The sequence below is a fragment of the Rattus norvegicus genome, chromosome 3 (genome assembly GCF_021556685.1).
Source record: "Rattus norvegicus strain SHRSP/BbbUtx chromosome 3, alternate assembly SHRSP_T2T, whole genome shotgun sequence".
Lineage (NCBI taxonomy): Eukaryota > Metazoa > Chordata > Mammalia > Rodentia > Muridae > Rattus > Rattus norvegicus.
Genome location: NC_141536.1, coordinates 99,765,454 through 99,781,629, shown reverse-complemented (window position 1 = coordinate 99,781,629; position 16,176 = coordinate 99,765,454). Strand labels below are relative to the sequence as shown.

General features: G+C 43.0%; 1 protein-coding gene across 4 annotated transcripts in view; it reads right to left on the bottom strand.

Moving 5' to 3' along the window:
* The window catches only part of Fmn1 (formin 1), a 377,899-nt gene that overhangs the window by 171,588 nt on the left and 190,135 nt on the right, over nucleotides 1-16,176 (bottom strand). For all 4 annotated transcript variants that reach the window (NM_001447270.1, XM_087651256.1, XM_087651258.1 and 1 more), the window contains 2 exon segments: nucleotides 10,499-10,649; nucleotides 13,541-14,325. In NM_001447270.1, coding sequence (NP_001434199.1) covers nucleotides 10,499-10,649; nucleotides 13,541-14,325 — 936 coding nt within the window.

The following is a 16,176-nucleotide window of genomic DNA, read 5'->3' as shown; positions in this document are numbered from 1 at the left end:
CTCTGGGCTTGCTAGGGGAAACACATGTTTGGGTGCACACCGCAGGCTGAAGCCCTATGCATCTATCTTCAGTACTGATGATAATGCACTAGTTATGGGGAAAACAAGGCTTAAAAGCTTGTCTTAAACTGAGGAGGCTGACAGAGTCTAGGAAAGAACAAAGAACAATGTGAATGTGATAACCAGATCACGAATGAAGATATTTGTGGCTCTCTATTGCTTTTACATCCCCCTTCTCACCTAGGGTATTCTGCATAAGCAAAACACATTCTGCATATGTGACTTAATAAGGGACCTGGCCAAAAAGGCCTCTTTTCAGGCCTCTTCTACAGCCTGGCCACTGACTGACTTCCTGTTGCTCTGAGCAGAAATGGAGATCTCAGCTGATAGGTGAGAGTTCCGGGTACTGATCCAAGTTCCACTTCCTTCTCCAAGCATATTTAGTCTCAGAAGCCCATAGCTTCCACGGGTGGCAATTCAATGGCTAAGCCCCTAAAAGGCTGAGTTTCACAAAAGCATCACAAGACCCAGTTCTCTGATGTCTTACTAATGCCTTCTAAACATAGTATGCTGTAGGCATCTCACTGCTGCGTTTTGAATCACATTCTTCGCTGGGCAATCATCTCAGAGTCTCAGTTTTTCCATTAGCAAGATGATTAGAGTACAGAGTGATCTATTTATAATAAGCCCCAGCTTAAGCACTGTGGCTTTTCTTTGGCTGAGTTTTAAATGCATCTCTCTTTGTTAATTAACGTGCTTCATCCCAGAGTTGCAAGTCACAAGGATGGTCCTGAGTTGGACAGGGAAGAGAACCACGCCCCAGGCGGAAGCTTCATCAGTCTTCAGGACTGATGAGAATACAACAGTCACGTGAAAAGCAATGTTCCAGGAGGCTTATCTTACACTAAGAAAGTTGACAGAGTCTATGAGGGTAAAGAACAATATGATAATCAGATCAGGAATGAAACCCTGGTTGGAGCTCTCTTTTAAGACTCCCTTCTCATCTAGGATATTTTGCACATGCAAAACACCTTAATGTGACTTCATAAGGCACCTGTCATAAAAGTTAATTAATGAAGGTGAAAACACTAAAACTCAGGTTATTTAGTAACCAGGGCCTGGAGCCAGATCCCAATTAAACCACTGTTGTGGTAAAAGAAGGGATCAAACTGCCCAATAGGTTCCATCTGGCTGCTTCTGTGGGTCAGCACAGAGCCTCACGGCCGTGTCAAATTAGCCTTTCCACCTTCTTTCCAGTGCACGGAGGATCTAAAGTGGTTCTCCTGAGGCCCTGGGCTGCTCAGGGGTTCTGACACTCACTTGGAAGGGTCTGGAACAAGCATGACTCACTGGGAGCCCAATCCCCTTTGTCATTCATTTCACCGGAGGGCCCCTAAACCTCCAATCCCATTTGTACCCCACTGGGGAGATCTGATAACGGTCCTGGCAGAACTGGGGCTTTTCAAACTTCTGACCCATAACACGACTGTACACATGATTTCTTCTCATACTGTCTTTGTAAATTGACCATGGCTAACCTTGCAATTCTAATCAGATCAATCAGAATAACATTTCTTTAGCTGCTGCTGGCTGGCAGCCTCCTGGGCTGATGAGTGACTCAGAGTCAGCCTTAGATACCAAAGTCCAATTTTTGAGTTTCCAGGGGTCTCAGGTTTCGTTTGCTTTTATCACAGTTGGTGAGCTTTGTAAGGCCCGTGTTTACAGCCATGCAAATTAGCCTCAGCTGGAGAGAACTCAGGTCGGGCGAAATGAAATCACACACTGGGCCAAAGGTATTTTATCAAAAATTACAAGGGTGGTCATAGAACTGGGGTTAAACCAGGCTCTCTTAGGAAGTAAGTGGACAGCTTTGTCTGGTGTAACCTGAACTCTTGGCCTCTGAAACACAAAGAATCTGTTGAGGGATGGTGGGGAGAGGAAGAGCCTAGCCAACCCCGTGCTTACACACCAGTTCTACCAACCCCTATGGCTGGCTGTCAAATACTCCTTGTATATATGGACAATCGTGGTGGAGGAATACTGCACCTTTAGAGAAAGACATGTGTCTGCAACTTGGTCTGCAATGTACTCATTCAGTTTCACAATGTCTGAGACAAGGTCTCCACATGCAGGTAAATTCTGATGTTTCGTACCTGCAAAGTTGTTTAAACTTCCTCTCCCGATGCTATGCTACTTACAAACCCTAAATGATTAAAAAAAAAAAAAAAAAAAGGCCCCTGTCAGCTACCTTCAAAGGCAAGCTAGCTGACTCCAATTCTACATTGCAATTTTCCAAAGACTGCCGGTATAAAAGAACTTTATTTTAAGATAATTCTGTTAAAACTAGGGGTTATTAAAATCACAGTTACTCTCTGAGGCTGCATGAGTATCCATGACTCATACGACGCAGTGCATATGCTGCAAGGCAGCTGAGTCTGCAGAATGCTCTGGGAGAACTGAGACGCTGGTCGCAGAAAGTCACATTAAGACTGGTGGATATTACGTGTTCTTGTCTGCAGAGTCACCATCTGAGCCTCGGAACCCTTCAAGCAGAAGTTCATCTACTGACAGACAAGACACCTGCCGTACAGACACTTCAGAGGCCTTGTCTAGGATCCGGTTCTTGGTTAGGGTCAGTCAGAACTACAAACCAGGCACACTGACAGCAAGCAAGCCGGTGCTACTCTCACCAGACAATAACTGGAAACGACATTCTGATTTTGGAAAATGACCCTGAACTCAACACTGTAGTTATATTTAGATGCATGCATTGGTTTTCATGGAACACGGACACCATCCTGCACTATCTGTCCTTGATCTGCTGCTTATGAGCTCTGTGATGCTGGGCAAATTACCCAACCCCTCTACACTCCAGTTTTCTCCTGGTCAAAATGGAAAAAAGATGGTAATTCAGGTCTTGTGGAATTAACTAAGTTAATATATACCAAGCAACTAAACTATTGGTAAACAGCTCTTAGCAGTACTACTACGAGTGAAGGCAAGCACGGTCATTTTCACTTGGAAAATACTCCCAAATCCAAAGTAACCGAGACCTCTTCTGATCACAAGGAGCGGTGGGTTGGGAGGAGGGTGTATGGGGTCTGCTGGTGAAAGGGCCGCTGTGGCCTTCACCGACACAGGAGAGGAGTACGCCGCCAGGCTTTGTCTGTCCAGTGTAGTGTGCAGCATCCACATGACCTGGGGCTGTAACTCGAGTACATATTTAGGACCTTTCTTTCTACTTTTCCCATCTTTAAAATACTTGTCTTTAAAGTTGGAAGCTGGAAGAGTCGCTGCCACCATCACACCCAGCACAGCTACTGGGCCTCATCCCTTCTCCAACTCTATTCACAGTCACCACCATCTTAGACGGGGGCCGACCCTTGGGAGAAATGGATGAGCTTCCAGGCTACTTTTTTTAAACAAAAGAATCACTGGATTTAACTGGCCTTCTCTGAGTGTACCTCCAGGTATCAACCACACCTTGAACTTTTAAGTTAGATGACACCCAAATTATATTCAAATAATTCTCTTCTGTCTTTATATAAACTTTAAAGCTATGGTGGAGAGAGGGCAGGGTTCTGGAATGAGTTCCAAAAGAGCCAAGTCCCATGCTTCATCCATTTTAGACTCTGGTCATTCATTCCACGCTCTGCAACTCTGCCGAGAAACAGTTTTTACTTTGCTGACACCCACAGGCTTTTCTAAGATGCACTTGGCTGTGAGAACTCAGGATAATGTGCTGTAAAATCTGGCCTCCTGGGCTTCCATTACTGTCTCTGGGATTGAAGAAATTTAGCTGTGACTCTCATTGTAAGGAGCCCTCTTGTGGCTTTTGGGAGGTATTGACAGCTCTGGTGACACTTGAGCTGGCCTAGTTACCAACCTAGATTAAATTATTCTTTTAACAGCCAACTGGAGAAACGATGCTCAACTTCCAGGACAGTACCTAGGGTTGATATTCTGGAAGGAACACTGATGTCCACATGTGATAAGCTTTACTCACTTTTTATAAGCAAGCGAATAAAGGAGATGTGCAAGCCAACTTGGGGGTCATCTCAAGTCTAAATAAAACCCCTCGAAAGGTAGAAGTGTTGTGCTGGTGCCTGTCCGAGTGAAGCTCTCTCTTCCTCTGGGTAATCTGGCTAGTTGAGGGATTGCTAACTGCAGAACGGGAAAGCCCTGACTATTCCAGGTCTTACTCCAGGGATCTGGGTAACATACTGATGTTCTCAGGGCACAGGTTTGTACAATCAACACACACACACAGGCATTCTGTACAGGATAACACAACCCCACATGCTTTTAACAAACACAAGAGAAATGTCAAAAAGGTAGACAAACTTATCCTCACGGCCAGGGGAAAAATAATACACATACCTCCCGAAGACAGCCCAGAGAAATTATCCTTGTTACAAAAGCCGGAGTAATATAAACTTGGAAGGGCAGCAGGTTATAAAAACCCTATAAATTTATGTTCGGGCTTCCAAGCAATGTTCTCTTTCCCTTCTCCCCTCTTCTCTACAATGAGACACGAAGTCTGGGACTTGAGCATTTAAGCCGCAATCCTCGCCAAAGTGACCAAATTACAATCAATGCTGAAGGATTTTGGCACCAGAAAGTTTCAACAGAATATCATCTGCAGAGCCATCGCAGCCCATCTTCCCCAAAGGGCTCAGAGAAAGTAGCCAGTATCTCATTAATTCTTAAGAAATATCTACTGAGGAGACAGAGGGAGGAGAATGCTTTTTATACATCACACAGAGGGGGAAACAAACAGTCAATTCACAATTCCAAGTCAGATCACAGGATCTTAAGGGCAGAAGGATATTGGCAGGTCTCGCAGATTTTCTGTCAAGCAAGTTTAGAACATAACTGGGAAGCTTATCAACATAGTGACCTCCTTGACAGATGCCAAGAGAAAAGAGCCTCTGACAACAGAGGCAGACACTTGGATCCCCATCAAGGCCCTGACCTTCTTGCTTGAGAACAAATGTAACTTAGGGACAGTGTAAACACGGGCACACTAGCAGTGTAAACACTTATCTTACAGTGCAAGAAAGAAAATGCAAGCCAACCCGAGATGAAGTACTAGAGGTTGGAATTATAGGAAGTTGTGGAATGCTTCCATAAATACTGGAAAATGAGAACAGTCCGGAGATGTTCTAGATTCTTTTCTAAGTTTTCTTTTAAAGACACAGTCCCACGTAGCCTAGCCTAACCTAGAACTTGCTATCCTCCTGCTCCAGTTCTAGGATTACAGGTCTGTCTCAACACACCTGGCAATGACATGACAATAGTTTATCAAGAAATCAACATCAAGTTCCAAGGATGCCTGAAAATATTTTCATAATTATAATTTCCTTTTAGTCCCATAACAGCTATGCTACAGAGATGATATTCTCAAGTGTGTGTGTGTGTGTGTGTGTGTGTGTGTGTGTGTTAATGTGGGAAGGACATTTGCTCTGAAAAGAGGAATAAAAAAATCTTTTGTAAAAGATTGTAGGAAGTGGTGGTGGTATTATGAGTCCTTATGTTCTGAGTTCTTGTTCTCAGTGTGCTTACTGTTGTGCTTGTAGTGGCTGATGGGCCTGATGTGACCAGAGAGGACAGCAACCACCTGAGGACTCAATGCTGCCATGCCTATGATTTTAGTTATAAATAACACATAAAGTACAATGGGTTGAGTCAGAGGAAATAACACAGTTGAAACCTATGTATTTTTGTGCCATAACTGTACGTAAGGCACATATTTTTCTTCAGGAGTTTGAATCCTTTGTTTTTTTTTTTTTTTTGAAATCGGAGTACTAAAGAACACTTTGTATAATCTCACAATAAAAGAAGCAGTTTAAAGCCACTACCCAAAGACTATACATGGACCGACCCTGGGGTTCAACCTCATAGGTAGCAATGAATAGCCTAGTAGGGGTACCAATGGAAGGGGAAGTCCTTGGTCCTGCTAAGACTGAACCCCCAGTGAACGTGATTGTTGGGGGGAGGGTGGTAATGGGGGGAGGATAGGGAGGGGAACACCCATACAGAAGGGAAGGGGTTAGGGGGATGTTGGCCGTGAAACCGGGAAAGGGAATAACATTCAAAATAAAAATTAAAAAAAAGAAGCAGTTTAGACTTTATCACATGCAGCTGTCTCTCAACTCCTGTAACAATGGCTGTTCCTACTCATCCACTTGAACTCGGTCCTCTCAGTGAAAAGTGTGACTATCAACAGTGTGATGAATTTAAACAGGAACTGCGGACACACGATGACACTCTTGTGCATATTCTCCAGTGTTCACTGTCATTAACACCTTCTCAGCTAGAGATGTGCAAAGCTCTACAAGTCACTCCGGCCTCGGTTCTATGTCCTAATGAGAGAGAACTACACTACAAGTGGGCTTCCTTCTGATTCTTACACTACATATTGTGGAACAAGACTCCTGCCCAGTTTGGTAATCCTTGTCTGTCTTAGTGTAAGACAGGCTCAATAGTGGGGAATGTGAGCCCAGGTATGAAGCCTGTCTTTAGACACTCTCAGCTGAACTCAGCAGACTCAACCATCAACGCCACTCTTTCTGATGCACACACAAGGATCACACCAGTTCTACTTAAAAAAAATACAGGCATTTCCACCTCAATACTGGCTGAGCCTCTCCTCCCAAGAGTCTGAAAGCCGGATGCTTCAACATCCAACACACATGCTTCTCTCTTCAGATCAGGTATTATGAAAAGACCTGTTAGGCAAGTGTTCTTGTGGTCTTCTCATATGGAGACCATCTCACGATCACACTGAAAGGTTTGGCCCCCAATGCTGCATGTCTTCTAAAAAGTCACTTTCATTTTCAGGAGAAAAGAAAACAAACATCTGATTCTAGAAGAGACTAAGGGACCTATCTTGATGTTTGAAATCTGGCCACGGGCATGGACGCTGTGCAGCTCAGAGGGGCGGATATGCAGTCTTCTGACAATGATTTAGCATTTTTACAACTTAAAAATCTCAACTTAAGGTAGGCTACAAAGTTCACTGAAACTCCAAACACCATCCCTTCTGCTGAGCCTACTGGATTCAGATTTTTTGGCTCCATTTGCAGTGAACCCTCAAACATAACACACATGCATGTAGATTCTATGAGGTGATGGAAGTTCACCAAGGAGAACGTTTGAAGAGTTCAAAGAAAGCACATTTCTCCTTCAGACACAGAAACAAAACAAATAATCAAGGACTAATTGCCTTAATTAAAATCAACTGTTGAATAGGCACACAATTGGGAGATAAGAAACTCAAATGAATGACCAATTGTTAGCATATTTGAAAAAAAATATTCCTTACCAAAACAGAAATAATTCATTTTAGGAGGAAACAACATGTTACCAAAACATCCAGAGAGAAACAAAAGGAGCAATACAATCGAAGAAGAAATGGAGAACACAGAAGAATTTAATATGATATTGCATAGGACAATACTTGGGGGTTTCTGTTAGAGAAGCTTTGCTGACAGAGGTCAACTAAGACTCTTTGGAGAGTAGAGGTTTTTCTTCTGCCTTTTCAATATTGACCATGGCATTTAGAAAGCCAGTCATCTCTTGCCACAGCGCGTGCACACACAAGCATGCACGCACATGCATACCATCTGTAAGAGCCTAACTTTTCTGGAATACATTCATGGACTGTCAGTGACTCTTGCCTGGCACTGCTCTTACAGGGAACCCCAGTTGCTTCATGTAGCATGTACTTTTAAAAGAGTAACCACGGACTAGAAAGACGGAACGGCGGTTAAGAGCACCTGCCGCTCTTCCAGAGAAGTTGAGTGTGATTCCTAGCACTCATGTTAGCCAGCCCACAAGGGCTGTAATTCCAGCTCCAGGGCATCCAAGGCCTTCCTCCAGCATCCACAGTCATGGACATTTACACACACAAACACATACACATAATTAAAAATTTTAAAAAGTGTAAAGATTTGATACCACATCTAATTATTAAGATCACATTTTTCTCATGATAAAATACTTCTAGGGTACTTGAAGGATGAAAATTGTTGATCGGGGTCGTAGGCAAGTCCATGAGAAAACTTTACTTGGATCACAATAGGTAGGTCACAGCCCATTCCATGAGTTACAGATATGTTCGTGATGGCATGGGGAGTATGAACTAGCACATGGAACCCATCACATAAGAAGGATCAATGATGCCAGCAACACCGTCTGCGATACATTTGACCTTTCTCAGATCGCCATAGATTTGGCAGCACCCTAGTTAGGTATATTTGGTATTGATCATCACGTTTTATAGGAAAGAGGAATCATGAGAAGGAACACAACCAGAGCCAATGACAACTGGCCCAGAGCTCACTCTCCTTAGCACAACGCTGCTGTTAACAAAACATGAATGCGAAGGAACTGTAGCAATGACAGTGACCACAGCAATCATAAGAGCAGCCACCACACAATGTGGACTGATCGCACACTATGGACTGTACAATATGAACTCATTTCATTATTGCAGAAGGGCATGATGTGTGGCTGTTGTATTAGTCAGTTTTCATGTACAGTAAGAAGATACCAAAGTCAAATAAGTAAGAAAGAGAAAAGAGTTATTTTTACCCATTGTTCTGTATGTTCTGTGCCAAAATCTGTTGTCTCTTTTATGTCAGACCTTTGGCAAAGGCAGTGTATCAGGGCAGGAGAGCATGGTAGACCCAACTGCTCTCTATACCTCATGAATTGGTACTGAGATGAGACTAGAGTCCCACAATCCTCTGAGGGCTTGTTCTCCAGGCATCCAAGGACCTTCTACTGGGCGATCTATCTTCAAGAGTCCAGTAACACCACCCTGGGACCCAAAGCTTTGTGAATGGGCCTTCAGGGTACTTACTGAACCATAACAGAGGCCATCGCATGCTACAGCGAAGGGATTAGGAGAGAGCATGGGCTGGCATCCTGCCTTGGGTCCTACACTGAGGAGGTGTGATTGGGCCTCACATCTGCTGGATTGCTTCAGGATGGAAAAGTTGTTCTACAGATGACTAATAGCTTTTGATTTTTTTAATCCTCATGTGTTTAAACAGAAGTCATCTTCCCAATGGGACCTGTCTTGAAAACTCCATTGAAAACTGCAAGTCCCACCCAAACCTTGCCTATGCCGATCCTCTCTCCTTGCTCTACTGTGGGATGGCAGAGCTTTGCTGGTATTAATGCCTGCAAACTCCACAGGCTAATGACCATTTTAGGGTTAGTTTTCTCCCCATCTCATGTATTGCTAATATTTACAAAGAGCTGTCCAATAGAACTTACTGTGTTACCATATTTAGTAGCTACTGAAGAAAAGTGACTAGTGTAAAAGGCTGAACATTCCATTTTGCTTTATTGTTATCATTTAAATGGCCACGTGTTATCCCCTACCACATTCTAGCACAGGCCTAGAACATTACCCTGTATCATGGACTCTAATTGGGTCTATGACTAAATATATGAGTAAGACAGATTTACATGTATGTATACATATTTATGCATGTGTGAATAAATGCTTATACAGCCTTGCACAGGTGCGTTTGGAGGTCAGCAGTTAGCTGTCTTCAATTATAGATTCTCTCACTGCACTTGGAGTTCTTAATACTGATCAGCAAGCCCCAGGGTCCCTCTTGTCTCTTGCCTCTTCAATGCTGATATTATAGACACTCAGTCTGCTACACCTGGCTTTGCTCCTCAGGTCCTTGTGTTTAGTGACAAAGCACTTTTCCCATGGAGTAATCACCACAGGCCTATGAAACCTTTTTTTCTTCTTTCTTTTTCTCTTTCTTTCTTTCTTCCCTTCTCTCTTTCTTTCTTTCTTGCTTTTTTTTTTTTTTGGTGGAACATGAACTACTTTCACTACAGCAATTTGAACACATTTTCCAATAGAATCAATGACTATAATTGTGCTGGCTATTTTATGTCAACTTGACACAAGCTAGGGTCATTGGAGAGAAGAATAATTCAATTGAGAAAATGCCTCTGTAAGATCCAGCAGCAGGCAAGTCTACAGGGCATTTTCTTAATCAGTTATCCATGCAGGAGGGCCCATTCAGTTGTGGGTGGGGCCCCACCAGGCCAGTGACCCTCAGAAAGCAGGCTGAGCAAGCCATGAGGAGCAAGTTGCAGGCAGCACTCCTACATGGCCCCTGCATCAGCTCCTGCCTCCACATCCCTGCCCTGTGTGAGTTCCTCTCCCACTTCCTTCAGAGATGGACTGTGATGAGGACACATATACATAACAAACCCTTTCCTCCCCACCTCTTTGGCCAAGGCATCCCACCTTGGCAGTAGTGACCCTAAGTAAGGCAACAGTTCAGAATGACATTTACAAAATCAGAAGAGAAAGCCAACTCAGCAAGCCCAGGTCTCTTAAAGTAACTGGATTCTTTTGCCACTCAAGACTTGGATCACTTTCTGGGGAGAGGGTAGCAACCAGCAGGATGTAGTGGATTCCAACGTGCTTACAATTACAATAATGATTGCACAGTACCTTTTTGACTTTGTTCTTCTTCTCGTAGGCCTCCGACAGCGGTTTTTTCTTTTGTTGAGTTGTGTCCTTGGAGAATAAATATTCAAATTCACTGGTGTCCATAATGTGAGGTTCTTCTAAGGAGTCCCATAAAGTTGGTGTGGCGTCTTGGCTTGAAAAAGAAAGCATAAGGTTAACTCTAGGAAACAAAGCAGGAAAGAGTATAATACAAGGAAATCTTTCTCTAATTTACTTTAAAAAAAAAAAACAAAACCTTGGCAAAAGCTCGGATAGATGCTTTTCATGTTATGCACTTTGAAAGACAAAACTAGGATATTCTAACCCAGAGCTTCATATAAACATCCAAAAAATTACGATGGTCATGAGTTCAGTGCAATATCTCTGGAGAAGGCCCAGACTAGAACTTTTGGAGGTGAGGTTTTACCACGTGAACTCCTTCTCTCTCAACCATAGCATCTCCAGCAGGCAAAAATGGCATTACGGAGAGGGAGACAGGTTAAGCAATTCCTGCATGGGCAAGGTCATTCTTTTTAAAACTGTGTTATGTTTTACTTATTCCTAGTGTGTATATGCATGTGTATGTGAGGGAAGGATATGCACGCTATGGCATGCACATACAGGTCAGAGGACTGGGTCAGTTCTGTCCTTCTACCACCAAGGACCCATGGAATCAAATTTAAGTCACCAGGCTTGACTGCGTATATCCTCCCCTGCAGAGCCATCTCACAGACCCAGAGTAATGCTTCACAAGATTGAAGATGAAGCAGTAAAGGTGTAACTCCCTCTGAGGATTTAACATAGTTCTCAGGATTAACACAGGTCATCTCAGTCCGAGGACTTCAATATGTGACTGGTCAGCTGCTCATCTGACGTATCTACTGACAGCATTCTACCAGAGACGACAGTACCACATAAAACCATACAATTTCGCCCTGCATGGGCACCCCAGGGCGATCCCAACTGAAGCATCCATGGGGAGTTTGTATTTTACTCTCTAGAGAAGGTTCATTCTGTTATGAAGCACTGAACAAGAAGCTGCTAGAAATCAAGTATGTCAGAGCCACTCTGAGAGTCGGGGTGTACAGGCTTCTCTGTACGTGCCCTCATTTGGAATGTGTCGTTGATTTTCCTCTAATGGCTAGAACTGAGATGCTCTATCAAGTTACTATTAATGTCACAGAGAAAAAAGTAAATTTCTTCTATAGTGATTTTTCAAATACACAAGCACAGCATGGTCATGACACCCAATGGTATATATACCTCTGTTTCACTATATATTTTTGTTTCAATTAAAACTAAAGCAGCCTTCATCTAGTGTAAAGTTATAGTCTACCTTACATGTGATAAGCAGATCTGTTATGCTATTAAATGATTTGGTACCAAGTCATAGTTTTCATACTCAAAGAAGTTGTAATGAGAGGTATAAAATTTTCTTTGAGGGACCCTCAGTGACAGAGCCTGAGTGTGTTATGCTGCCAGGAAGTGGCTGCTGAGATCTTACCACATAACAGAGGGGACAAGGCTATCACATCCCCCCTCCCCGCACCCCGAGTCAGTCACTCCTCATGTCCTTTTCATTTCCTTTTCATTTGATTTGAAAGTGAAACACTAGGTTTACGACGTTTGCAGAGCTGTCTCAGCCAGGATAACTAGTGAAAGCTTGAGCATTTGACTGTTTTCCATTTTAAAAAGTGGGAAATCACGGGAGGAAAAAAAATCAGTGCTTTCTCCCAAATCTCATTTACCCTTCCTTGGACAGTGGATGAAAGGCTGTGCTCCCAGAGCTCAGTTTTATGATGCTATGTCTATGGCCCTCGATGTTCATCAAGTCTCTTGGGGAATGGAGTGAGGCACGCTAGTGAGAAGCCGGTGTGAGACAGTCACAAGTGCTGCCCGACGCACTAGTCCAGGGCTCACAGGTGGGACTCATCACTGCAAGGTGACTGCACAACGGCTCGAGAGCCCTAAGAAAGAAACACAACTCAAATGTTCTGGGAAATCATCTCAGGAAATATCCCAATCTCAAATGAGAAAGGGGATACTAGCACTTCAGTGTTCATGCTGGGAACTATTTTAGGATCATCTCGTCATTTAAAAAAAGAAGAAGAAGAAAAAAATCCGCAAACATTCATTTGGGAAATTGTACAGCACTTTATCAGCATTACATCAATATATCTAGAAATTTCCACATGTAAACTCTTGACCCTTATTTTTTGGCAAGAAGACTAGGAACAGTATGAAGTACGGCAGCAGCTTGGTTCGTCACATGCTTACTCTGGTGGCATTTCGCCTGCTCTTAGAGTAGTTTCTATGTTTTAATTTCCTTTCTTTTTTTGTAATTGTGAACTATATATTATTTTGTTTCATTATCTTCCCTTCCCTAAGCAAAATTTTACATAAGCCTGAAAATCCTAAATTGGGAAATAACCTTAGAAATGTAGTTTTTAAACTATTGTTATTATTATACTTTTTTGCAAACAAATTTCAAAACTAGAAAGTGGCCAAGAAATGAGTCAATATCTTTCCCATTGTCCTGATAGACAGAAATCTCTGAGACCACAGGACAAAATAAATTCTTCCACATTTTCTCAGGTACTCATCATAGTGACTGAAAAAATAAATGACCAACGCAAGACTACAAGGCTAGTTATCAAAAATTAAAAAGGATATCATAAAAGATACTGTAGGAATCTTCAGTGAACCGACAGTGCAGCCTCTGCTTTAATTTCTTTATAATTACTCAACTAATAAAGTGGTGTTGGAGAGGACCCTAGCTTAGCTAGACCTGAGCTCGTCTCCAGTCCATGAAATGGAACATTTACCTTGCAGAGGAATCTTATCCTGAACACATTCCTTGTCGTAGAAGACCTGGCAAAGACAAGCTCCCCCAGATGCTCTTAGCTCGTGTGTCCAAGGCTTCACCATATCATATTTGAGGATGGGTGTTACCCAGTGTAAATACTGAACTGTCCATAATAAAGCATCGCTTGGGAAGAATCTTGTGAATTTGTAACAGAGTAACTAGGTCAAAGGAGAGCTTACCTCTTATCATTTATTTGTATTCTAGTCCAATACAAAGGCTTCATGGGACAGCTGGGCTCGATGGCTGGTTTACGAGGACACTGGCTGGAAGAAGAACTGAGTCCAAAGGACAGTCCAGGAGGAGGTGGGGGTGCAAGTCCTGGCGGGGGAGGAGGAGGAGGAGGAGGAGGTGGACCTCCACTGTTAGGAGGAGTCTGGACATTAGGAAGAGGTGGAGGAGGAGGAGGTGGGGGTGGTCCAGCACTTGGAGGCAGGGGAGGTGGAGGAGGAGGTGGAGGAGGTGGCAGTGGTGATCCAGCACTCACAGGTGATATGGGTGGTGCTGGTGGCAAAGGTCCAAGGCCAGGTGGGAGAGGGGGAGGGGGAGGGATGGGAGGGGGAGGGGGTGGTGTGGGAGGAGCTGGAGGGGATATCTTCTGCTGACTAGATGAGGGGATGCATTCTCTTGTCTGGAGTGGGGCATGGAAGTCTTTGCTGTCCTTTGAGGGAGACAGCTGGGTTAAGGAGATAGTCAGTTTCTTGGGCACTATCTGGCTGCTTCTGGTCGTTTTGCTTTCAACATCACAGGGCTTGAGGAACGTCTCTCTGTCTGTCTGGATGCACACATTTCTGAAGGCCTTTGGAAAGCAGTCATCGTCAGTGGAAACACACACATCTCTCATCTCTTCACATTCTCCCCGGCGCTTTTCTAACTGTTGCTTGAGATTGTCAATGGTTTCTTCAAGTCTTGCTGTTACTAATGCATGCTCACCCCGGATGTGAAATGTCTTAAGTTCAAACTGAGCCTGTGTGGGGGAAAAAATCATTGGGAAAGTAAGACTTAAATAATAACAAACCCGGAGTAGACATAGTACCATGAATGTGTAGATGTATCATTAAAGGATGGCCCACATAATGCAGAAATGGAGACATTTGCCCTTAACTTGTGGGAGATTCCTGCCATTGGGTTAATGTCTAGAGAAAATCTTCTACTTAAGAACTCCCGCTCCATTTTAATATCAAATGAAGAGGAAATTAATTAAATAGAGATTTGGACAGGGTCGAGTATATCTTTTATAGCTTTTAGTAGTATAGACTGAGAAAAAGAAAAGCAGGGGGCAAGGAGGCAGCTCAGAACTCATGCTGGTGTTGAGCTGTTACACTCTGTGCTCCTCGGAGAGTGTCCCTGCCCCCCAATTTCCAATAGCACTGCTGGAGGGGGCATCAGGAAAAGCAATGGTATTTTTTATTGTTTGTCTGTCTTTTAAGTGTCCAGATGAGAGCTGACCAAGGTCACTATTTGTGCCTGTCCTGCTGCTGGCCTTCACCTAGATCATTAGCTACACAAGATGACATCAGTGGACTACTGTCTATATTTCTGTACAGTGAGCAGTGAGCTCGGCATTGGAAAGAAAGATAGATAAAAATCACACGCCAGCTTCCCATCGCAAGAGCCTTGCTTAATAGCTAATCAAGTGTTTCTCTGCCGTAACCTCAGCCTACAAGTACCTAGAACAGAAGCTGCATACAAGAGTACCCATAACCCTTTAACATTAAATGTTAAAGAAGTGTGCTTAACAACCTAGTCAGCAAGGTTAAATTAAAAAGGAGAGCCTGTCTGCTTTCACTGAGATACGCTTTAACTGGTTTTTGTTTTTTAACTTGGTTCAAATTTTCCCAATATTGATTCTGACAAACCAATTCCCAAATAACAAGAGAATATAGATATTAAAGTTTTTAATGGATAATTGTCTTGTTCTTAGACAAGGTAGCCCCGGAGAAACTCTGAAGGAAGTGGAGAGATGAGGGCAGTATTGTGCAGCTCAGAGAATGGAGTCATTCATACTCTTTGTTCCAGGTCTAAACTTTACTGCTGTCTAGGTCTATGACCTTAGCCCAGTCTGTTTCTTCACTTGTAAAGAGAGGATAACATTGAGCCATTTCTAGTTTTTGTTTTGTTTTGGTTTGTATTGCTTGGTTTTTTTAATGATAAAATAAGATGCTTCATAAAATAAGATGTAAATCTGGAAACTTCTGTTGGTGTTAATGATAACAGTATAATAAGAGGTTTGTACATTCTTAATTATTTTTGAAACTTTCAAATATCACGTTGGTTGAGTGACAGCATAAACTAGGAAGAGCCGAAGCCATCAATATGAGCAATAGTCAACAAATGCGTTCTACTACCAAAGGCCTGCAAGCAACTTCAAGCTTCACCCAACTGTGCAGTTAGGGTTACCTTTGCTTCAGTATCATTCCAGACCCATCATTTCTCTCCCCACCTCTCCCACACCCTCCTGCGACCTCTACTCTGAATCGCTCACCATTTTATTTTAATGATTGTGGCTACTTTAGCTCCGTCACCCCAGAAAAGCTTCATGTTGGTGTTCCCCACTAAACTCATCTTCAAGGCCAGTTCTTTATTGCTTCCTTAGATGAGTACTGATGAGTCAAGAAAGAGTTCAGCCTCCTCAGCGATACGGAATAACTACACAAATGTACGTTCTCTGAAGAAATTTCCCTTCGTAAGTTAACGAAGCAACATGTAAAGGCTCAGGTCCCACCTCTCAATCAAATCTGGTGATACACATCCTTAAATATTGTTTTGGAAGTGGAATGTAATGCATAAGTTTAATGAAATAGGAGGAAGACAAATT